Here is a 15,547-nt window from a genome sequence, read left to right on the forward strand (position 1 = left end):
GAACCTGATTTAGCATGTCTGGTATAGGCCCCAACATCTGTATTTGTTTAGAATCCAAGTAATTCTGAGATAAAGCTAGGTTATGAGTGCAACCGCAATTTTTACAGTTTTGGTAACTTCTAAATGCCTGTCTTAATCTACAAATAGGAGGAAGAGGAAGCGTGGTGGCTGTGTAGCAGCAGTATCAGATTGAGATTGATGGTCCTCTTTTGGCTCACTGGGTTCACAGCCATATGAAGCTTCGTCCTGCTGGCTGATTGTTTATGGGACAAATATTGAGCTCAGAGGAAGTAACCTAAGGGTCACCTTGATCTGCTAAACCTCAGTTCTTAATGTGGAAAGTCAGGGTGTACACTTAGCAGGGAAGTCCCCACCAGAGTACCCCCATAGTTAAGTGTGTTCTGTGTTGTAGCAAGGGAGACCACACACTTGGGCCGCAGGAAATCCATCCAGAGGGCACGGACACAGGACAGTGTTAGTCAAAACTAGTAAGCTGTGAGAAGTGAGTGAGGAGTGGACTACTGGCACAGTTAGCAGCCTTCTTTGCAATTCTTATCCATCCTTACAGGGTCACTGCTAGCCCAGGTGGGCCTCTGAGTGGAACAGACTGGGATGAACATCACATTTCCAGTTTGAGATAGTTTAAACTACTTTGCAAATCAAGGTGCTTTTTGCAAGTTGTACTTTCTGTTTGAACTTTCAGTTCATCTTCCCTATTCTCTCCCCAAGAGCTGTCAGTAAGACCAATTTTCACTTTACCAAGATTCTCTACTAGTAGTAATAATTCTGACTCATAATTTTGTATTGTTTGAAAACAGTGCCCAAATTTTATTTATAGCACCAGAACTACTCAGTTTAATATGCATCACGATAATCTTTTAAAATATATTGTTTGTTTTGTCATTGTGTGCTATATTTAAAATATAAAATATTATAAGGAAAATATTGGTACCTCAATAGAAACAGGAAGACCTTGTGGTATAATTCTAAATTTATTTCTTCCCAGACGCAGGTAGGATAGGCTCTTCAAAGGTTTGAAAGCTAAGGAATTGACATTGGTTTCACTGAGACTGTTTCCTTCCAATTCTAAAGTGACCAATTGATTTAAATCTATAAAAAAAAATTATTGTGATATTATGATTTAAAAACATGCAGTTTCTATAGGGTTTCAAAATTTCATGTGAGATGTTCACTTTATTTGGATGACTAATGTTATAGCTTCTTTCTTTGAATCCCTCCCATAGAGCCTTTTCCCAAGTACTCTTCACATTTGCACAACAAATGTTCAGTTCAGCCAGGACTCAGTGCTGAATGCATGGTCCAGAAGAGACAGGCCTGTCGAGAAATCACTGTTGTGTTGTATGATGAAAGTTTGTAACCCTCATACAAAAGCCAAAAAACACCACCAAAAAGAAAGAAAGAAAATTATAGGCAAATATCACTGAAAAACATATGCAAAATAACTTTAACAAAATACTGGGAAACCAAATTCAATAATATATTAAAAGGATCATATACTGTAATCAAGTGGGACTGTTTCAGAGATGCTAGAATGGCTTAATAGCCACAAATAAATCAGTGTGATACACCACATTAACAAATTGACAAATAAAAGTCATATGATCACCTCAATAGAGTCAAAAAAACTTTTGACAAAATTCAATATCCATTTATGATAGAGACTCAACAAAGTGGGTACAGAGGGAACATCCCTCAACATATATGACAAACCTACAGCCAATATCATACTCAACAGTGAAAAGCTCAAAGCATATCCTCTAAAATCAGGAATAAGACAAGGATGCTCAATCTTACTGCTTTTATTCAACATAATGCTGGAAGTCCCAGCCATAGCAAGCAGACAAGGAAAAGAAAGGAATCCAAGTTTGGAAGGAAGAAGTAAAATTGTCGCTGTAGACAACGTGATACTATATATATATAGAAAATTGTAAAGACTGCCTCCAAAAAACTATTACAACTAGTACGTGAATTCAGTAAAGATTCAGGATACAAAATTAATACACAGAAATCTGTCAAGCTTCTATACACTGACAATAAACTTTCAGAAAGAGAAATATTAAGAAGACAGCCCCATTTCCAGGTGCATCAAAAAGAATAAAAACTTAGGAATAAATGTAAACAAGGAGGTAAAAGACCTGTACTCAGAAAACTATGAGACACTGATGAAAAAAATGATTGAAGGCAACACAGACAAATGGAAAGATATGCCATGTGCATAAACTAGAAGAATTAATACTGTTAAAATTACTATACTGCCTGAAAAGACAGTCTACAGATTCAGTGCAATCCCTATCAAAATACCAATGGCATTTTTCACAAAACTAGAACAAATAAGTGTAATATTTGTATGGAAATGCAGAAGATCCCAAGTAGCCATAACAATCTTAAGAAAGAAGAACAAAGCTGGATATATCACACTCCCTGGTTTCAGGCTATAGTACAAAGCTACAGTAATTGAAACAGTGTGGTACTACCACAAAAACAGACCCATAGACCAATGGAACAGAATAGAGAGCCCAGAGATAAACCCACACATTTATGGTCAATTAATCTTTGAGAAAGAGAGTTAAGAATGTACAGTGTGGAAAGGAATGTTTGTATAATGAACAGAAGTCAAAAGAAGGAGGTGGGGGAACAGGACACCACTCAGAGGGCCAATGAAGTATTTGCAAAGACAGATAGGTATGAAATGGTGGCATAACCAGGGAGGTCCAGGGAGTGTAATGCACTGGGTGGTTCCTTTTTGCAGGACACAGAGGGAGCACTCTTGCCTGGTAAACCCTCAGTCTTTGAACAAGGGAGTTACAGCAGTGAATTCTCATTGCAGTGTTCACTTCCTGGCAGAGTGAAGCCAGATGGACATTTTGAAAGAATGACTAAAAATTCCACAACATTCAGATTGAGCTACCAAGAAAGGCCTTTGTACAAACAAGTTTCTTTCTAAATTGTTTCTTCAGGTCTCTGGAATGGTATGACCAAATCAATTGAAAACTTAGAGGAGAATGGACAGCTCAGCAGTGATGATACCCAGAGGCATCTGAGTCAGACACTCAGGGTGTAACTTTGGAGTTTGTTCAGTGGCCAAAATTTTCAGAATAGCGGATGTTTTCATATTTAATTTGGGTCATGGATATTGCACTGATACGCTCTGTGCAACTTAGATCCTACTCTTAGGCATACAGAGAAGTAAGACATAGTCTAAAGTGAAAACAAAAGACACTGCCATCACAAGTACCTCATAGGTTTTAGAACATGACAAGGAGAAGATGGCAGTGTAGACTTGAGGGGTACGGAGGTGTGAGTGGGGCTAGACTCTCAAGATAGCATAGGTAGAAATGGGAGGGTGAGGCACCCAGGTGAACACATGGAGGTATGAACCCACATGGTTGTGCTTAGGAGTAGGAAAGAGATCAGCTCTAGAGTGGCCCATCTGTAAGAGAGGATGAAGGTTGTGGAGAAGACAGAGGTAGGCTGGGCAGGGCCTTCATGCACCAGAAAATAAGGTCTGACTTTCCTTCTGGGCCACGAGAAGCGTCTGAACAGGGAACAGCATGACAGAATACTAATCTGCTGGTATTTAACATCAGCTGAAGGGCAGAGAGGAAGTATGGAGGCCAATTATTAAATTATGATACATGATTCTATTTCTTTATATAACCAATTCCACAACTAAAGATACTGAGAATCCAAGCATATTTATCTAGAACATAGCTGAGGTTTTGGAATGGAGAATTTTTTTCAGAGAAAAATAGGTAATAGAAGTAGACTTGTGGTTATTACGTGACCTCACAAGAGAGAGAAACACAATAATGCAAATTCATGATCTTATGCATTAATTTACAGTTATTCTGAGTGGATAGCCACACACCATCATTGCTAGAAATGACACCATGATCATGGATTTTGGTTTGTTGTCATCATTAATACAGATGGGAACATTTTTTAGCATGTCTTGTTTTCTTTTGCTCTCCCCCCCTTCTATCTTCACCTTCCCTTTTGATGTTGTTTAGTCACTAAGTCATGTCCAACTCTCTTGCGATTCCACAGACTGTAGCCCACCAGGCTCCTCTGTCCATAGGATTTCCCAAGCAAGAATACTAGAGTAGATTGCCATTTCCTTCTCGAGGGGATCTTCCCAACCCAAGGGTCAAAGCCATGTCCCCTACATTGGCAGGCAGATTCTTTACCACTGGGCTGCCAGGGAAGCCCCACCTTCCCTTTTAAGACCTTCCTTTCCTCTAGAATGGGTATGCAGGTCTCCCGGTGGATCCTGGATGGCCTCCTAGCACCTTGGCATAGCGTGTATAGCTCTCCGTTGTGTGGTTCCTTCTCATCTTTTCACATCATCTTTTGTTCTTCACTCCTTATCATAGCCTTGCATCTAAGATTTATGAAACTGAATGTTTTTCCCATAGCATCCAGATTGTTTTGTTTTTTACACTTTAACGTGTATTACTTTCCATGAATTGCTGTCTTTCCCACTTCCCTGGAACTATACATTAATATATAAAACCTGGAAAGGTCATGAGGGAGGTAACAGAAGTGCTGCAGGCCACTGATAGTCAAGCCAGGGGCTTCCAGCCAGGAAAGCAGTGTCACAGCGCTGGCAGTGGCCTTTGTTTTGGGCTTGCCTTGCTCACTGCCAGCCAGCCTGACCATCCACAACAGTGGAACTCACAGGAGCTGAGGAGCTGCAGTGGCTCCAGCAGTTGAAAGAGAACTCAGTACCAAAGGCGCCAACACTGGAACAGAACTAAGAAGCCAATACTGAAGGACCAGCACTGGAGTGGGGCTAAGAACGCAGGCTAAACAGAAGAGGAGCCTTCAAGATACAAAGCCTGCAGAGGCTTCTCTGGGCAAGATGACAGTGCAGAGCCTCCTCACTGGCCACTGCAAAGAGGTGAGGCATATGAGGTACTCAGACTGTGGAGATGGGCAGGGGAGGCCAGGCCACCCTGGACCACAGTTAGCCCTCTGGGAATACGGAAACTTTTTCATGAGGGAGAGGTGCATGTGAGTGGAGAAGCAGTTAGTTACAGGAATGTGAGAGAGTACTTTCCAAACAAGGACTTTTAGCATGCCATTTTGACAGCTCTGCTAGAAATACCATCTCACATGTCGTTCACATGTAGCCCATTAGTACACTTGTCCTAAATTGTGTTCCTTTGGTCTGTTTCACCTAGCAGCTAGAAGTTGAATTTTCTTATGTCTTTTCCATATGGAAAAAGCCCTTCAAATTTGGTTTGTTAATGTTTTTCATGTGTACCCTGAAATCCATCTGGAAATAGAATATTTCCATAACTCTGTCATCCTCAGATTTGGCAATTTTTGTTATTGTTTTTTTCCTATCACCAGAAGTGTTTTGTCCTTATGAATTTTTTTGAGGAGTAAATTCCCCATTTTAAAGGAATAAAGGTTGGGTGATCAACACTAACATCATAAGTATAGTTCAAATCAAATAAACAAAAAATGTTAAGCACTATACCTCTATACCTCAAGAGCTACACTAGATTGTTAGGAAGATAAAAAGAAAAATTAGACAGTCTTTGTCTTAAAGAAGCATATAATCTAATCAACAACATTAGCTAGAATTCTTGAAAAGGCAAATGCTACCTTATTTATCTTGAGTTCATAATATATGACATCCTCAGTTATCCAGCTCAGTCCAGAAATAGTCTTAAGAGTAAATTCCAGTTGTATCAAATGTACAAAATGTGGGGCACCTTCACTTCAGCCCATCCATGGGAAATCCAGGCTGACATGGCAGCCACATACCCATGCACATCATTTGTCTTGCCTTGTGTGGCACATGTACCTCGATAACACACAAGTGCCAGAAGTGACAGAGCAACTCTCAGGGGAACAAGACTATTAAAGCCAAAGTGACTGCCGTATATAGTGCATGTGCTAAAGTTTATGTTTACTTTGATTTTAGAATAGCCCCTCAAAACCTCACATAGTATCCCCATTTACTTATATTTTATATATGATTCTCATGTGCCAAACCATGACATGTTAAAATAGCAAAATGTTTGGATGTAGTGGAATTGTGGATGGGATATATTGAGCATCTAAGGGTGATAAAAGAGACCATTTAAACAAGCCATGGTATTATCACCATTAACACCATTGTGTTATCACCAATACCAAAAACTTTAGTACAAATACAGGATGAGAGCACATGGCTATTTGGGGAATGTTAGTATAACTCTTAGGATATTATGGATTTGTAGTTCAGTTATTGTATTATAAATGATGAAAACCTGAAATCATTGAAAGTTTATTTATAGAATACTTTTTAAAGGCAATAGGCAGTTTAAAATACATTTTTTAAAGTTTCACCAATCAATAGTAAAAATAAGTTTTATCAACTTAAATGGTAACATGAACTAAAAAATTATTAGCTATTCATTTAGCAATATTGCAAATAAAATTTCCATACAACTATAGAAGAAAGATTATAAGGACACATGTCATAAAGTCAAATGTTAAGTACCTGATAAACTTTCTTCATCAATAACCTGCAGCTTGTTCTCATTGATTTTGAGTTCTTCTAATGTAGACGGTAGTTCTGAAGGAATCGTTACCAAATTGTTTCCATCCATATTTAAGCGCATTAAATTCTTTAGAAACTTAAATAAAGGCAAATCTCAAAATTACTTTTTTATTTTGCCACAGAAATGCAGTCATATATATTATTTAATAGTCAGTTTGCAGTAGTTACTAAAGTGTCACAAACTTTCAGTTTATTCAGGCTTAGGCATGAATCCCCAATTTTCCCTTCCAGATAGATGTTGATCCTGTTAACAGCATTTATTCCCTGGTATTTTCAGCAAACCACATTTGGTGATTTTGTATCATACTCATCCATATTTTTACTATGACTTTAGTAATCAGGAGAAAGTTCCTATCACCACTGGACCAGCCATATTTTCCTAGATCTTATGTTTTCACCTTCTCAGCAGTAGAGTCAAAATTTATTAAATCATGCAATAATCTGAATCTATCATCAATACTAAAAAGATAGCAGTTTTAATCCTTTCAATGTGTTTGTAAACCTCAGTTTTCTATCTGTACTAAGCAGAAACAGTCATGAAATAGCACTAACTATTGTGGAAATTTATCAAAATTAAATGCCACAAATATCACAAACTATTTCTATATGGTACCCAAACTGTTTTGACAGTCTGGAGAGTGTATTTCCACATTTGTAGTTACATGTTTGTTGGCCAAACTAGCCTCCACTACCAAAGTTGCAGAGTGATTTACTTCAAAGTTGCTCAAAGTCAGTTTCAGCAGTTTGGAAATGAGGTAGAGAATCCCAAAACAAACAAAAAAAACAAGTTATTTCCTACAATGTCCTCTTTTTTGATCAAATAGAGAAAATGTACAAGTCCCAACTATTGTTCTATCAGAAGGACAACTAGCATGAAGCAGGACTCCAGGTCTTTCACATGAATGTGGACACCAAGTGTCTGGAACTCTCTCGTCTGCAGCCCAGAATGTAAATAAGAACCAGGACCTGAGCTTGTAAGAGGCCAGCGACTTATCCAAAGAGTGGAAGAAAACCATCCAAGGGGATAAAGTTTGACTTCCTGGCATGTAACATGTTTTACTTGGGCTTCTTTAACCACACACAATTTTGAGTATTTGTTTGCACATACAAATTCCTCCTTTCTTCTGCCTTTATTTTTCGGAAAGTCCTTGATACTCTCTTTTCTCCCTTTTAGAAAAAAAATTTAGTTAAATCTGATTCTTTCCAAAGTTTACTCTATGCTTTTCTCTTTCCCTCTCTGCCCAACCTATCCCCAAGCTAATTTTCTTCTGAGCCTCTTTGTTCTTGCAGAACCCCACCTGCTGAAGTATTCTTTTCCAGATTTTGCAGATTGCACAAAATAAGGAAGCTTTGTTTTGCTGGCCTGAAAAAGTTAACAGTTTCTAAATAAGCTCTCTTTTTCCCCCAGAAATACCTCGCGTACTAAGAGACCATATTTCAACATGTTTTCAGGTACTTGGGAAGAAACTCTTCCATAAATTCTAAACATTATTTTTGTCATTGATGCTACTGTGGGTGCGTTAAGGACAAAGCATAGAAAAAAACAGAAATTTGTAAAACAACCAAGTATATTCAAGATACAACTTGGATACAGTTTAGGGATATCAGAGAAGAAACTTTCTTTGACAAAAACTCCTTTAAAACATTTTACTGGGACTTCTTTGATGGTGCAGTGAATAAGAATCCACTTGCCAATACAGGGGATATAGGTTCAGTCCTGGTCCAGGGAGATCCCACATGCTGCATGGCAACTAAGCCCATGCAACCACTGAGCCTGTGTTCCAGAGCCCACAACTTCTGAGCCCATTGCTGCAGCTGCTGCAGTTGGCATGCCTACAGCCTGAGCTCTGCAACAAGAGAAGCCAGCACACCACACAGAGTAGCCCCTGCTCACTGCAACTAGAGAAAAGCCTACATGCAGCAACAAAGACCCAATATAACAACAAAAAAGAACATACATTTCTTTCCTTCTCCATCTCCACCCATTATCAGTGCAATTAATGAGAAAGCCATCCAAGTGGACTTTTAGAAATCATAGAACATATTTACCTTGAATGCTTTTGGACCTATGCCTGAAGAGGTGATATTATTTTTGCTCAGATCAAGCCTTTCCAAATTTGGTAATCCATTAAATGCTTCATCCGGAATGGAGGTGATGGAATTGCCTAGGACACACAGCAATTATGTATTAGGCCTACGTGCCTGTAAATACATATATACATGTACATTCATAGATAGCAAAAGAGAAAGCTTTATCTGGAGGAAAACACAGTCCTTATAGCAAGGACAATGTTATATAATAAATGAGGATTTAGGAAAAAAAAAAAAGACTGAGACTAGACTATTAGATACGGTCAAAATTTTCACTCTAAGGACCTGTCTTGCTCTAGTACATCATGTTTAGATGAAGCTGCTTAAAACAGCCAGAATGTGGTTTGCCAGACAATTCTGTTAGCAATATGCATTTTACAACAAAGATGTGTTATGGAAGGTACTATAGAAACTGAATTTTATAGTTCTTCATATTTTCCTATTGACACTTCTTAGACCCTGGACCAGAAATATTTTTTAATGAAATCTCGGGCAAGTAACTTACCTTCTCCAAGCATCAGTTTGCTCTAAATAAGAAGTTTGGGGAGATTATTTCTCAGATTGCTGCCAGATCTAATGTTAAAATTGTATGACTTCAATCTATAGAAGTACCTGCAATGCTTTAATTTATGGGGTTTTGTTTGACATTTAGTTAAGTATAGTAGTCAGTGACTTTAAACCCAGAGAATGAGCTTAACAGAAATGGTGGTGATTTAGTTGCTAAGTCATGTCCAACTCTTGTGACCCCATGGACTGTAACCTGCCAGGCCCTTCTGTCCATGGGATTCTCCAGGCAACAATACTAGAGTAGGTTGCCGTTTTCCTTCTCCAGGGGATCTTCCCAACCCAGGAATCGAACCCATGTCTCCTGTGGCTCTTGCATTGCAGGTGAATTCTTTACCACTGAGCCAATAGGGAAACCCAAGAAATGGTGAGTACTATAAAAACCATGTGGTAGCTTTCTTATAAAACCAGGACAGTGTAACTGAGCACACATCATCTTTCATAAGATTTTCAGCCTTCACAGATTGTTTGTCTAATGGCAGAACACACCTAGCAGGCAGGCTACAGAATGAGGGGGCGTTGCTGAAAAAGGAAGCTCTCGGCATAAGAGTAATTCCTTAGGAGATCATATAAGCCTGGCATCAGGAAGGCCATAATACCTGAGGTGTCCTATTGTAGACTGGCTGTCCTGACTAAGGAGTCAGGCTGTGTCAGTTGAGTATTTATATGATCATTTATTATTTCTGTGGTAGTTTATTTCTGTTACTTCTCCCAAGACACATCTGAAACCCCACTCAGATTCTCTCAGCCCTCCATCTTAAGAGCCATCCCCAGCATGGGCCTTATTGCCAAGACTCATTCACTGTCCCAGTCTCCACACCAGCCAGCCTCACACACATATCTGTCCTGCCAGTCCTGAGAGGTCCTCAGAGCTCTTCTTGACCCTTTAAGAACATGAGCAAATGGTCTGGATCACGTCCTGCCTACCAAGTAGCTAAAACCAGGGGGAAAGCAATAGGAACGCTGTGTTATTGCTGGAAGGAGTCTCACAGCCATTTTAAGGAAGTCTGGCCATTTCTTATAAAGGTAAACCTGCTTTTACTGTATCGTTCAGCAATCCACTCCTGGGTATATACCCTAGGAAAAAGAAAACTTAAGTCCACACAAGCATCCATATATGGATCTTTATAGCAACTGTTGCATAATTGCCCCAAACTGAAAATAATCCAGATGTCCTTCACTTGGTACATGTGGTCCATCCAGACAATGGAATACCATTCAGAAGTGAGGAGGAGCAAGTTGTTGTTAATAAATGCAACAACCTGAATATCCCTCAGGAGTTTTTAAGGTAAGTAAAAAAGTCCAACTGAAAAGGCTCCACACTGTATGCATTTCTGTGACATCCTAGAAAAGCTACTCTAGAGACAGAAAACATCAGGGCTGGTGAAAGAAGGGACATGAGAGAATTTGGTGAGGTGATGAAAATGTTATACCTTGAATGTGTGACTGTATGACTGTATGCATTTGCCAAAACTTAAAGAATAACACGCTAACAGTTTTTTTACTGAATATAACTTAGACTTCATAAAGCTGATTTTAGAAAAAAAGTCAACGGGACATCATGATTTGGAGGAATTTGCATTATACCTGATGGTGCTTTTCTGTAGTAAACACTTATCTCTTCTGCAAAGTTTTTATATTTGAAGATTGTGAAATTAATCTGTTGGGGTCCATTTATATTATGAAATTAAAATATCACATTCATAGGGCAATGAGAGGTAACCACAGAATCAAACAGACATCCACATCTTACCTATGAGCTCCAGACTTGTTATCTCTGGTGCTGTTAGCGGTGGTATTTGTGTGAGGTCAGCGCTGATACAGGAGATGGTTTTGTAGGACAGAGAGCAACTGCTTGGCAGAGACGGTATACCTCTAGGGGTAGCTGGGATTGGGAGTCGAGGGGGCATCCTGAACGTGTCTCCTCTGATGGTCTCATCCTCATCCTCATCTTCATCGTCTTCCTCATCTTCATCGTCTTCCTCATTCTCCCTTGCTGGGTTTCTGTGTTGATGGGCCGGCGTCCCCTCCTCTTCAGGCCTCTGCTCTTCCCCTTCTCTGCTCTGTCCCTCATTGGTAGGTCTCCCCAAGTCTCCAGGTCTAAAAGTCTGTTTCTTTTGCTCCCTATTTTCATCTTGTTTGACTTCTTCTTCATCCTCCTCAAATTGAAGTTCCTCTTTTCTCAGTGCTCGATTCATTTCCACCCAAGGAGGTGACTGTTGCTTATGAGGTAAATTGGTAGGTTCTCTTTGTTCTGAAGAATCACCAGAAAATTCAGTTCTATCATTTAATGCTGTACCACTGAGTAGCAAATAGGAGGCTACTGACCACAAGAGAACACAGCAAGGGCAAGTTGTGGTATTAATGAAAGGAAAAATCATAGTGAAAATTAGGTTAGTAAATATTATTCCCTCCAGGAATATGAGTGCAATTTAAACATGAAATGCATCTTGTAGTTTTTGCTTGAAAATTTTAGTAGAAATAAATAAACTTTCTTTGTGTTTTATAAGATGTTATAGGCAATTCTTGTTTGCTTTGTGAGCCTTATTTTACTAAGGTATCATGCTATCTGGTGAATAAAGAGGGAATAATATTACCATATGTTACAAAATGGTAAGCAGTCCTATTGTGATATTATAAAATAATCAGATGTAATACCTTTATAATAGATACTGTTCAGTTAATTGGGGTTATTAATAATGTAAGAATTTGTACACTGTCAGACATAAAAACATGAAGCAGGTGTATATTTTACTTGTTTATGATAATGAAACCAGCTTTTATTATATTTGTCTGATTTTCTTTCAGCTCCATGTGCCTAAAAGTATCCTCTGAAATTCAGAATTATAGAAAATCCTCCTCTCTTTTCCTCCCACTCTGTACTTAAATCATTTTTACTGCTTGAGATCTATGGAAGATGTCCTGTACTTAAATGATATTTTCTTAACCTAGACATATGCACAGAGTATTTTTAGTATTTCATGATGATAATATAATATATTATAGTAGAAAATTTATCTACATTTGTATTTAACTGTTATTATCTTTGGCAGAGAGCAGGGAAGACTCGACACAGACCAGACCCTCTGAATGAAGAGTTTTTTAGGGAAAAATAAGCTCAGTACATAGATTTTCTTTCATCAAAATATAAAAATTTACTTAATCATTTCCATGATTTTATTTAATACCATACATAAATCACCCCAAAAAAGAACTCAAAATATAATTATTTGAAATAATTACTTGAAGTTTCAATTCAGTATATATTATAAAGTCTGTGAGTTATTTTTTTCACATCTCTTGACAAACATGCAAAAGGAGAATAGGAAAAAATTAGCAAAAGGAAACTAAAGCTATCATATTGAAACATTTAAAATCTTTCCTGTGTATCCAAGTTTATTTTTCCAAAATAACCACAGTATTTCAAGAATAATAGTTCAAGTCCTTTGAAAAATATCTGAGAATTTCTGGATCTTGCTTTTATAAACCTTGTGTTTCGTCTCCCAAGGTGCCAGTTTCATTAAACACTTTTATTTTCTAACACCTTTTTTAAAGTTATATTATCTTAGTAAAACAGTTGGTGCTTAGTCACTCCATTGCATCCAACTCTTTGCAGCCCTTTGGACTGTAGCACACCAGGCTTCTCTGTCCATGGGATTTTCCAGGCAAGAGTACTGGAATGGGTTGCCATTTCCTCCTCCAGGGGAATCTTCCCAACTCAGGGATCAAACCTGCGTCTCCAATGTCTCCTGCATTGCAGACAGATTCTTTACCCAATGAGCCATCAGAGATTCTCAAAGCAGTTGGTATTCTACACCAAATACAGTTCCTAAATGTCCTGAAGTTCTTGGAAGGAGACTTCCGTGGATAGCTACCCTGTGATCATCCTGTGTGTGTGGAAACAGTCTACCTTAATCATAGGCAACAGAAAACATCCCTATTCCCTATCCCTTCCCATCAAATTATCTAACACACATTTATTTCATAAGCTACTGACCAGGCTTTTCTTGAAGGAATCCTGAGCCTCCCTCTTGAGAGTCCTCTATCCCATCAGTCTCATAGGATAAGGGACAGTGAGCTGCCAACAAAACCTCATAGCATAATCTTTCTCTGCACAGCAGTACCACAAAAGAAAGCCACTGCTCTTGGGCCATGGCCTTTATTTCCCAAGTATTACCTGAGCAGTCATAACTGCACATAGACTGAGAGAATTGGGCTTTATCCTCTCTAGATGCAAGCCCCTCCCCCCTTCCTTCACCTTGAGTTCTCTATTTGGGTTGATAACTGTAAGTGCATTGAGTTGAATTGAGACAACGCATATAAGGAACTAAACAGAGCTCTTCACACCTACTAAGAATGTGGGAGCTGTTTACTGTGTAAATTCTGTCACTCCATCTGTAATGCTGAGAGTCAAATGTGAAATGTGATCTGGGCTAAGTTCAAATTGAGCTAAAACTCTAAAACCACTGTCTTTTATTTCTCTCCTCTGATATAATCTCCCAAGTAATTTCCTTGTTTATCATCACTGTGCCAATATTTAAGTACCCTGCTGACTAGTTTATCATAATTTAAAATTTAAGATAAGGACTTTTGTGGTGGTCCAGTGGCTAAGACTGCACTCCCAGTGCAAGGGGCCCAGGTTTGATCCCTGGTCAGGGAATTAGGTCCCACACACTGCAACTAAGAGTTTGCATGCCATGACTAAAAAAGATCCCTCATTGCAGGAACAAAGACTAAAGAACCCACCTGCTGCACCTAAGACCTGGCGCAGCCAAATAAACAAGTACTTTTTTAAAAAAAGAAATATCCTTTAAAAAAATAAAATTTAAGGTAGTGATGAAATAAAAGCAAATGAAAGTTAAAGACTAAGTCACGTGTGATATTTTGTTTGGGCTAAATATTTGTACCAGTATCAGAGCAGACAGGGCAGCATTCTCCTTCAGGTATAATTGTTTGGGGGCACATCTGAGGGTGGCACTTGGTCTCATCACAAAGGACTTTTCCATTCAAGCAGAGACAGGTAGTACAGGGCTCTGGAGACCACACAGCTTTGTTATACATGATCATCCCATTTGCCAAACAGTGTCCTTTCTTTCCTAGAAGAGAACAGTAACATTTAAATTCCTTGTCTGATCACTAGCACCTTTGAATGGAAGTGAGCCCAACGTGAAGCCCAGAGTGATAGAGCCGCACAAGAATAACATTATATGTTCATTCATACATAGGGTAAAAGTATCTTACACATGTAACCCCTTGAAGTGCTTTTCACATGTACTCTCAAGCCCTCTTACTTCTCTGAGTGGACCTCCTCATGGTAACTTGACTCTAAATTGTACTTTCCATCCTGCATCTGTCAGGATGGCTGAGCTATATAATGGCAACAAATAACCCTCAAATCTCAGTTATTTCTTGTTCATGCTGGATATCCAATGTAGATATTGTTTGTCAAGACAAACGATAGGCTTTGTCTCCAAGCAGGCTACCCTGATGGCCACAGCAGTGGGAATGTGAGATTGCAAATAACACACAAGCTCTAAAAGTATCTAATTACATTGAACCAAGGCAAATTATATGGCTACATCTAACTTCAGAAGAGACAAAGCAGTATAGTTCCATCACATGCCAGACAGCGGAGAACCAGAGCAGCACTAATGATGAGCCAGCCCACACTGTACCCTTCCCAGTGTGCAGATGGAGAGGTGAAATTAGGCTATATGCTTGTGGTGCTTCTGGCATTGAAGTCTCAATGATACATTGCAGCTATCTCTGTTTTAAGAATTGTTGTGTTGTTGAAATACAGTTCTAATACCCTTTTAAAGTACACAGTACGGTGGGTTTTAGTATCTTATTCTCTCTTCATATGTGGATAAGTGTGTCAACTAAGCAGGCCATTAGACAGCCAGTTTGAATATTAGAGGTGATGTTTTCCTTCTAATCCTAATGTTAGTCCTGACAACTCTTCTCCATTTGATGAGTCACTGTCCCCTCAAGTGAGAGCTCACATCTCTCTCCTTCTCTCCCACACCACTGTGTTAGCCCTATTCATCTCTAGGTTTATATCCAAGGGAACAGGGATTCAGATAGAAACTTGTATACAAATATTCATAGCTGTTCTATTCACAGTAGCCAAACGGTGGAAACAGCACAGTTATCCATCAGTGGATGAAAGGATAAACAAAACATGGTGTTTCTCTGCAGTGAAATATTATTTGGCCATAAAAAAGAATGAAGTACATACTACATGAGTGAACCTTGAAAACACTAGGCCAACTGAAAGCAGTCAGACATAAAAAGCCATGTATTATAGGATTCCTT

The 15,547-nt window shown here is 38.8% G+C and overlaps 2 protein-coding genes across 4 annotated transcripts in view; one reads left to right on the forward strand and one right to left on the reverse strand.

Annotated features, from left to right (window-relative positions):
• Nucleotides 1–15,547, forward strand: part of CENPP (centromere protein P) — a 233,033-nt gene that overhangs the window by 169,586 nt on the left and 47,900 nt on the right. The window lies entirely within an intron of this gene.
• Nucleotides 1–15,547, reverse strand: part of ECM2 (extracellular matrix protein 2) — a 39,950-nt gene that overhangs the window by 12,718 nt on the left and 11,685 nt on the right. The window contains exons 3-7 of one of the 3 annotated variants that reach the window (XM_068974044.1): nucleotides 14,140–14,328; nucleotides 10,986–11,486; nucleotides 8,627–8,742; nucleotides 6,518–6,653; nucleotides 953–1,110 (exon numbers count right to left, since the gene is read on the reverse strand). In XM_068974044.1, the coding sequence (XP_068830145.1) occupies nucleotides 953–1,110; nucleotides 6,518–6,653; nucleotides 8,627–8,742; nucleotides 10,986–11,486; nucleotides 14,140–14,328 (1,100 nt within the window). Of the gene's footprint in view, nucleotides 1–952; nucleotides 1,111–6,517; nucleotides 6,654–8,626; nucleotides 8,743–10,985; nucleotides 11,556–14,139; nucleotides 14,329–15,547 lie in introns of all 3 variants that reach the window. The other 2 variants (XM_068974043.1, XM_068974042.1) reach the window with 2 other exon arrangements.

Source organism: Capricornis sumatraensis, chromosome 6, assembly GCF_032405125.1.
Source record: "Capricornis sumatraensis isolate serow.1 chromosome 6, serow.2, whole genome shotgun sequence".
Classification (NCBI taxonomy): domain Eukaryota; kingdom Metazoa; phylum Chordata; class Mammalia; order Artiodactyla; family Bovidae; genus Capricornis; species Capricornis sumatraensis.